At 41.3% G+C, this 9,668-nt stretch overlaps 1 protein-coding gene across 1 annotated transcript; it reads left to right on the top strand.

The window, feature by feature from the left end:
- The first annotated feature begins 4,445 nt into the window (after positions 1 to 4,445).
- LOC117448566 (ras association domain-containing protein 10-like) lies at positions 4,446 to 8,776 on the top strand. Its single transcript, XM_034085882.1, has one exon. The coding sequence runs from the start codon at positions 4,798 to 4,800 to the stop codon at positions 6,217 to 6,219; it is 1,422 nt and encodes a 473-aa protein (XP_033941773.1). The 5' UTR covers positions 4,446 to 4,797; the 3' UTR covers positions 6,220 to 8,776.
- The last annotated feature ends 892 nt before the right edge of the window (positions 8,777 to 9,668 follow it).

A 9,668-nucleotide genomic window follows, 5' to 3' on the forward strand; every position in this document is an offset into this window, starting at 1 on the left:
TTTTGTATTTCAAAGTACACTGCTGAATGATGTATGTGCAGAGTTTGACCCTTGAAGGCTGTTTCTTCTGCTCTGAAATTGAATATATTTGTTACATATTAATAGAATTGTAGTTTTTTGGTTTGATTTTGGATTTGTGAATGGGAGAAGTAGTAGATGGAACAAATACCAAACACTAATTATTCAAAGTAGAGTATTTCATTTTATATACGGTAATACTAAGGAGGCATAGGCCTATATGATGATATAATGTTTGACATTATTCATATTAAAAAAGTGATTTGTTTTCCATGTCATTCGTGTGTTTTTCTTATCAGAAAGTGAAGTTATTTATTCGTAAGCTCCAAATCCAAATGTTTCCCTCAATGGCCTTTGTGCCCCTAAAATGACGAAAATCCAAGCCTGATTGCAGGGTCTGATTATTATATTGTTGACACTTTAAAATACTACTATCCTACTAAAATGCGGTACAAATGAGATTTATTATTTAATAAACAAAACAAATTCAAGTAAAAAAAAAAAGAAGAAATGACAAAACAAATTCACATTTCTTTCTTTATTTTTCAATATCGCGATAAATATCGTACCGTAGACTTTTTATCGCGATATTATCGTACCGTGAGTTTTGGGTATCGTTACATCCCTAATAAGTCGTCATGAACACATCTGTCCATCAGACAGAGGGCTGCTGTGCCTCCTGTCATCATTAATGGACGTCTCTTTAAAATGACCGCTCAGAGGAGAGGAGTTCTCATTTCTCTAACTGCCTGCTGCTTCCCCTCCTCTCTCCTCGGATCCCCTCCTCAGTCCTCCGCTCGCATCGCCTGTGGGCGGCACTAAGTCTCGAGGATAGGAGTCGAGGAGGGGAGTTAGAGAAATGAGAAAGGGCCCATGTCGTTCGACATTTTATGTAGCTTTTTTTCTTATTTTCAAAATACTATATTACTGTAGTGCCGAGAGATAGGAGTCGGAGGCGGTGCATCGAAGGTGCAAAAGGGAACTTTAATGAGGAGCAGCAAAGGTCATGTTGTCCGGTTGCAGTCCGGGAAGAAAAGAGAAAGAGGCCAGGAGGGCACACAATATATATAGTTAACCACATATGTCCGTGCGGAAACAATACCCCCAACCTGTAGTTCCATGTGTGAATTATGTGTCAGTGTGTTAATAAGTGATCACTACAATACCATGTCGTTTTTTATCATATTTTCTACATACTATATACTACGTTGTATAGTATTAAAAAGTAAAAAGGTATTGAGGAACATGAAAGTAGTACTTAAATAAATGATGAAATAGAGTGAGTTGGCTAATCTAAACAGGTGAGTTTTGTGGTGGGATTTGAATGATCTGATTGTTTCTGATGTGTGGGGGGAGTGAGTTGCACAGTCTGGGAGCAGTGCAGCTATAAGATATAACACATCATTTGTTCTGATCCCTTCGACATAGCCTACTATATTATGACATTTTCTGACATAGCCTACTCATAATAATGATGTTGTTGTTTGTTGTGATATGACAGAAAGGTATATACAGACCTTTTGGATTTTTAGTTTCCTCTTCCACTCCCGCTTACAAATCATATGTGTTGAAATGTATAGTTTACACAGATTGACAAAGGTATTGCTGAATTATTTGCTTTATTTATACAATGCTTCTTTGTGAACGTATAATTCAAATGATGTTTTATTTGAACACCAGAGGGAGCCATTCTCCAAGAATTCAACAAACAGTTTTACAAAAGCTCTTTATTTATTCTCATTGTATAATAAATATAAAGTATCACATATATGTACACATTTGCAACACAAAATATAAATCGTTAAAATATTTATTCATTAATTAATGCAAGTATTACTGCATATGTGTGTATATTTATGATATCACTGTTGCATATCACAAATGGGCAAAAAATCTACCAACCAAGAACTACATGTTTCAATTAGTCAGACTTGTGGTCGCATGTATAGAGTGGTCAGCAGTTCACCACTTCCTGTTCCCGCGTCTTAAAGTCAAGTTTTTTTTAACGTGTTTTTGGTTAAATTCCTGAAATAAGGTCTGTGGGTAACTCAAGCAGTAGAGATGTTTACGTTTTGTTCTACAACATAAAATAAGCAAGTTGATACACCACTAGTGAGCGTCTAAAGCGAGACGTCTAAACATCATCACACCAAACATTAGCCGCCTTTAGCTTAGCGGTGGTGACGTGGACCCATCATAAAGGTGGTGTGAATATGTGGAGATTATCCAGCTAAAGAAACCTGCTTGTATCATAAACGTGTGTTTCCCACAGATCTTAATTGCAATTTTCCATTTCTTTAGGGAGCCCTTGCTGTGCTAACGTCCGGTTCGGCCTTCTAAAAGACGTCATCGCTGCACCATTCTATTGCGATAACACTGAACGCATGAAACCATTGACAGCCAATAATAAGTGTACAGGTCAGAAAGACGTGAATGAGACCCAAGATTAGAAAAGCCTTCTGTTATCTCACAGACGCAGCCCTGACAATCCTCTTTATCCTCTTGTCTGTGGGACTAATACTGTGTGTGTGTGTACGTGCACTCACACACACTAGATCTGGAGATGTGTGTTCCCAGATGTTTTCTAAACATTTATTTGACCAACAAACCTGGCCTGGTGCATCACTCGGAGCTAAGGTCAGAGCAGACTAATGGCGGGATAAACACTTGCTTTCAGTGTAATACTCCAAAACACTCTCAATGCAGATAAATCCTGCTATGAGTGTCAGAGACCATATTCTGGCCTGAAATGGTTGACAGAGCAGATTATGGGGCAGACAGTATATTAAAACCCTGCAGGGTGTAACAGATGGATTTCTTTCCGCTTTGTGATCAATCCAGCTGAGCTTTATATCGTACGGAGACATTCATCCGTGTGCGGATTATGAAGATGAAACAGCATAACAATACATGCTGCAGTGCAACACTGCTGAGTCAGACTTTCATCTGCTCCTTCTTGGCTTGTAACCTGGACTCATCAGTTCTACTTTGTGCCAGGTATTATAAAGAGACCTTCACAATACATCCGCATTGCTGCAACAACACACAATGTGCTCCATTCTGTAAAAAGATGGAAACTGAGGATGTTAGATTTGTAAACAATCAGACATACATTTATTTTGTAAATACAGACATGTGTTTAGAAAGGTGGGTTATAGGGTTAAAGTTGGCGGCCCATATGCGGTGTTCACTGTCAAGTACATGGTTCAACTCCCGAGCCTGTGAAGAAATGCCATGTCATCCCCTCTTTCCCCCCTTTCAAACTGTATCTCCAATAAAGGCACCGTCTGGCCCTGAACACATCACTCTGTACCTCTGACTAAAGTATGTTTCGTACACAAAGGTGGAACAATTATTGAGATTTCTTTCTTTACTTTCAAATAAACCTATTTTGCTAATCAGCTTTTTGCTATGAGCGATGAATGAAAACAAAATGTTCTGCGAGTAATAACAGAAGAAAATGTAAGAATTGTCTATTTTTTCACTAACTTAAAAAAAATGCACATCATTTGAATTTCCTGTGTTGCCTGCAAGCTACATCTGATACATATTTAATTTAAAAGAGAAACAATGACGATCTTAAAGAAAGTTTTAAGGTGATTTAATTAGTGACGCAAAAATGCTTACTTACTTTATTGCTATAAAATGCAAATAAAAGTATATTATTATCGATATTATATAAATATATAAACATATTGCAGGTGGAATTGATCTTAACTTTTCTACTATGACAATTTATGCATGTAAAATCATAATATCAAGAGTAACTTTAAATGTTGTGGAGTGAATGTATGCTACACATGTATGCCAATGAAACATTAAACAGGCCCTGTTGACCTTCTTTTGGTTTCCCCTTTCCTGTATTGTGTTAAATAGATTGTTGTGTTCCCTCCAGAGGGAGTTTCTCTCCCACACTGACATTGAAGTCAACAAAGACTCTATTTCTATATTTATCGATCTATTTTATTACTATATCAGTCCAGGTTTTCTCTGTGTCGCAATGTACAATAGTGGAAAATAACTAAATAAATGTACTCAAGTAGTGTACCACATATGGCATACCTATACAGTATATCAATGGTTATTTATGAGCTGATTTATATTTCTTGCTTATAATTTGAATTGATAAAGTCCTTGAAGCTGTCAGAAAATTGTACTGCAGAAAAAAGTACAATACTGGCTTCTGAAATATAGCTAAGTAGGAATATGAAGTAGAATAAAATGCAAATACTCAGATAAAGTGCCTGAATTGTAAATGTACTCTATTACACTCAAATACTAGATATAAGTACTTCTTCCACCACTGGAAGAGTGTGTGTGTCCTTGCGTGTGTGCAGTGCATGTGTGTGCGCGTGCGTGTGTGTGTTTCTGTGAAAGAGGCAGGGGGCGTGTCCCGGGCTCAGCTCAGCTCTGCTCCGTCCCGCACACAGGGCAGTCGGTCCTGACGCACGGACGCTCCTCTCCTCTCCGGAGCCGCGCGCAGAGATCAGTCTGCCGGGGAGAGAGCCACCATGTCCCGGCAGGACATGGTAACTTCAATGTTATTTTTTTACCTTTAGCCGTAACAAGGTCATCTGTTCGGACTGAGCGTATTTAAGTGAAAGCTGATGCGCAGCGACGGGAGCGTTGAGGATTTCCGGATTTTGCATCAGTTTCCATACTTTTGATAGATTCATTCAAATGTGTTGAGAACTCTAAGGACTACTTTGATCTCTTTTACTTTTTTGACACAAACACTAAGACTTTTGGATACTTTATTACAACTTTTTTGAGTTGGAGATGGAGCCGGAGGAGGGGAAGCTCTCAGTGTGGGTCTGCCGGGAGGAGAAGCTCGTCTCCGGGCTGACGAAGCGCACCACCTGCGCAGATGTGGTCAGAGTCCTGCTGGATGACCAGAACCTGCAGCAGGGGGCCGCGGCCGCGATGCTGTCCGGAGCCCCGCAGTCCTACTGCGTGGTGGAGAAATGGAGAGGCTTCGAGAGGATTTTACCCAACAAGACCAAAATCCTCCGGCTGTATAGCGCGTGGGGGGAAGAGCAGGAGAATGTCCGATTTGTCCTGGTGAAGAACGAGGCTTCGCTACCTAATAATGGACCCCGCAGCGCTGAGGCCCGTGTGGTCCAGAGCCGGGAGAGCGGCGGTCCGGGCGGGGGGCTGAAGGGCACCGCCAAGACCTGCTGGACCGCTGCGGCCACCGCGGCCAACCTGACCCAGGACAAGCAGAGGCGCATAGTCAGGAAGGCTTTCAGGAAGTTGGACAAGATGAACAAAAAGAAGGATCAGACTGTCCCCAAAGATAAGGGCTCGGTGGAGAAGATGGAGACGCTGGTTCACCTGGTGATCTCCCAGGACCACACCATCCGGCAGCAGGTCCAGAGGATCAAGGAGCTGGACCGGGAGATCGAGCGGTACGAGGCCAAAGTGCACTTCGACCGCATCAAGAGACATGGCGTGAACTATGTGCAGGACACATACATGATGGACGCCTCCTCGGAGGACACTGCCGCCTCTGACTGTAAGCGTAAAGCGGAGCGGCAGGACGCGCGGTGCACGGAGGAGGCGGTGGCGCAGTTCGAGGAGTATGCGCTGCAGTGCGAGGAGGTGGTGCGGCTGCAGGAGGAGGTGACGGAGCGGGAGGCGCTGGTGGAGTGCATCACCGGGGAGATCCAGGAGGAGCTCAACAGGCGGTGGATGAAGCGGCGTCGGGAGGAGATAGGAGCGGAAGCGGCGAAGGACACGGACAGCCTCGCGGAGGAGATGAGCCTGGCTGCCTCTCCAGATGTGGAGGCAGATGTGGGTAGTTCGTCTGAGAATGAGTTTGTGTTGGAGGAGGAGAGGATTAAAACGCAGCTGGACACCAGCTTGTACATCGGGCTGCGGTTGAAGACAGACCTGGACTCCACCAGGGGGGACTTGGACCTGAGTTTGGCGCTCTGGGAGACCAGGGAGAGTGAACTTCTGGACCTACTGGCTAAAGTTGAGACCATGGAGATAGAGCAGGTGACTGAGGATGGTGAGGCAGAGCTGGGGCCAGTGAGCATTGAAGCTGAGGCCCCAGAGGAGAAGAGCAGCGTCTGGGTGGAGCAGGCCAGAGGTCTCTCCAAGACCTGCCACACCAACGACGAGGACTCGGACACAGGCTTGAGCTCCATGCACAGCCAGGACTCTGACAACCCCCCTGTGTGCGAGTCACTGGTATAGACTTTGTGAAGCATGTTGGACTAAACTCAGGGGCAGAGAATCAGTGTTGGCTATGGAGTGGTGCAGTGATGACGTGTTTTTGTAGTCTATCCCGGAAGTTAGTATCGCAAGGGCTCCTACAATAAAAAACAATGGGCATTTTCCATTGGATATTGGATGGAATATTGAAGAAAATAAGATATGTGGCAAACACACATTCATGAAATGTACACGTTTTGTTCAGCAGGATAATCTCCACATATTAACACCATGTTGATAGTTGAAGTGTAAATGCAAACGGTAGAAGTAAAAAGCTAACGTTAGCCATTTATAAACTCAGTTAAGCTAACGTTTGGCATGTTGACAGTTAGTAGTCTCATTTAGCCAATTTTAAGACATGTAAAAGCTTCAGGCTATCACCATTGGGCTATTTACTGACTTAGTTTGTGTCGTAAAAACAAAGCATGAAAGTCTCGTAAACTTCTATCGTTTTCGGAAATCTAACCAAAAACGTAGGCTATTTAAAAAAAATTACTTCAAGACGAGGGTGGGCAATATTGCAAATACGTATTTCAGGGTTTAGGACTCATTCCTGCACCACTCTATACTGGGAGATGTTTCCCAAAATGCACCTCAACACAGATCATTCTACAGCAATAATTCCTAAAAGTAGTTGCACAGTAAGCTTGGGGGGTCAGCATGAGTAGAGAGGGGAAATACTGCCATGCTGCTCCATAGCTGACCTCCATGAGGAGAGTCAACAGAGTAAGACAAATAGGAGTATTATAATAAACCACTGATAATCTGTAGTCTTCATCGAGAAACTTACTTCAAAGTAAACTCGACACAGAGAGTTAATAACAGCTTGCTTATGTCAGGGCACATTTGGCTGAAGCCGCTAAAGGGGGAGACTGAGTGTTACACTCTGTAAGTACAGGTTTCCTTTAAAAGGTCATAAGTAATTGTAGCTTAAAGCACAGAGAAGTACTGCGAGGTCAACTCCAAAATGCTCTTTGGATCAGACAAAAGCACAATTAATGTCAGGTCACCTCAGCCTGTTCAAAACAACATTGAAATGCAAAATCAATGGCAAGGTAAAGTCTTACCTAACTACTATGCTAAATTGTATCAGCATTTTGGGAATGAAAACTGCACACTTTGTGAATTGGTGTTGAAACCGTGATCCCTGTCCAGCTGGCTAAGCAGAGTAGATCGATTGATATTGATCACCGTATTAAAAGTGTCTGTCTTTAAAGCACAAAAAGTTATATTTATTTAACAATAGACATGAGTCATCTGCAACACTCTGTCCTGAACGAGTCAACTATCATATAGGATTATCTTTTCTTTTCTTCTAGCGGCTGTTTCATTGTTGTTAAAAGCAGTGGTTCTAAATCTTTTTGGCTTGTGTCCCTTTAAAATAATTCAAAATCATCTTACAAAGTTAAGCATTTCTAGAGCTGTGAGCATTTCAAGCAAGCAAAGACTGATTTATTGATCAAGTTTGAATAATTATAGACCTAAGGAAGACACATATCTAAAAGACCGAAAACATATACATCACTTTATTGGGCAAAATTGTTTTGTGCACATTGTCTCATTATGACCAACTAAGAAGGTCCTGAACTGTTAAGGGGGGAAACAGTCCACAGAATATTCATAAAGATATAAGTTCAGGACAAAAACAAATGTGCGCTTTTTAAAAGATGTAGTCCAGTATTTGACTTCCATAGAGGTGAGAGACTTACAAAACACAATAAATACAATTTATTTAGAGGACGGCTTACATAAATGAATCTGCAAGAAAACAAACACCAGGAATACAAATGTGAGACTGCACATTCGATCGCTACAGTTTAGTCTTATCTGTCTATTTAACAATTGTATGGAACAATCTATGGAAAGCCAAGAAGTCCAAAAACGACTTAAGATTTAAATTAGAAGCAGTCATTTCTCATACTTTACTTCCTTCATGAGGCATTATGATCCTCAATAATGTTACCTTCTAAATCAATCTGTGAGTACAGACACCTGTAAGATTACATTTGAAGAGAAGTACCCCATTTAGTCAGACCAAAGCCTCTGTATCTCTGAACACTGACGTTAAGAAGAACTATTTTAAGCCCCCGCTCACTTTCTACATCCTGGAAAAAGTTGCTGTGTCAGCTGTGCGTCCTTATGAACTTTTCCAGGAACTGCAACAGAAAACAACACAAAAGCTACCACAATAAATTATTTTAAGATCATCCTTCAGTTCAATCCCTCTGTATGTTTGTCCGACTGCATTGATATGAATTGTACATGTTTGTCCAACTGTAAATGAATGAATAACATAGAAGAGACTGATGATACTGTTTCTGTGGCTTTAGCTGTTAGCTTTAGCCAAATACTAGCTCATAGCTAATTTATGTAGCTTGTTCAGGGAGAGTTTGGGCCTTTACGTACATGCAATTCAGCTAAATGGCTCCAAATCAGCAACTCTGAAGCTACAGCAGGGTGTTCAGATGCTCTGTAGCTACATCGTGACGCTAACAAAACTACACATGACTGTTAGTGTTGAAATAAAGAGTAAAACCTACGTGGCTTGTAGTGTGGCTTCATTTAGCTTACTTAGCTTGTTTCATAGCATTATTATCTGTTAGCAGCTGAGTTAACAGAGTACCACCTCAGTTAAAGGTCACCTATTATGCAAAATCCACTTTTCCATGTCTTTTATACATCAACCTGTGTGTGTAAAGAGATTCTGAAAGTGTCAGAAAAAAAGATCCTCTCTCTTTTTCTCCTGATCCAGTTATATAAAAATCTGTCTGAAAATGAGCTGATCAGATTCTGGCCACTTTATGATGTCATAACTTGTGTAACCATTATCCAACCACCAACCAAGGTAACCCCCCCCCCCCCCCCCCCCCCCCTGAAACAGAGGGGATTATGGGATGCTACAATGATCTGTTTGGTATTTCGAGCCATGTTTTGTATATAACTAAAAACTATGTAAAAGAGTATAATAGGGTTAAGAGATTTCCCTCCTGACATTAGTTAAATGCCTTTTTTAAACAATGTTTAGCATTCTACATGTGGTTTTTGGATGATGAAATGGTGTAATGTGCCTTTAAAATGCAGTGCTTAGTGGTGAAAAGATAAGTTAAGATAAGATAAGATCCTAAGAGTGGACATAATAAGAATACAAATGATATAATTGTATGAATACAAATAGGAGTAGTCATAACCTGGAGTAGTTGAGTTGACATATATACAATATGAGTGAAGATACCTCTATATGCATGTCCAATGTAGGCACACACAGTTCAGGTGTTATGTACATATAAGGGTGTGTGAAGGCGTGCGTCTCGTCCTGTCATACCCATCATGCATACTTGTGTTTAATTGCTGCTTCCTGATCGGTCTTGCATAAACTCCTGCATTAATGATGACAGGATGAAACAGAGATCTGGAGGTACAGAGCAACGCTT

The sequence above is a fragment of the Pseudochaenichthys georgianus genome, chromosome 6 (assembly GCF_902827115.2).
Source record: "Pseudochaenichthys georgianus chromosome 6, fPseGeo1.2, whole genome shotgun sequence".
NCBI classification, from domain to species: Eukaryota; Metazoa; Chordata; class Actinopteri; order Perciformes; family Channichthyidae; genus Pseudochaenichthys; species Pseudochaenichthys georgianus.

What these genes read in the sequence shown, in the direction of transcription:
- LOC117448566 (XM_034085882.1), top strand. Translation starts at nt 4,798, where the DNA reads ATGGAGCCGGAGGAGGGGAAGCTCTCAGTGTGGGTCTGCCGGGAGGAG.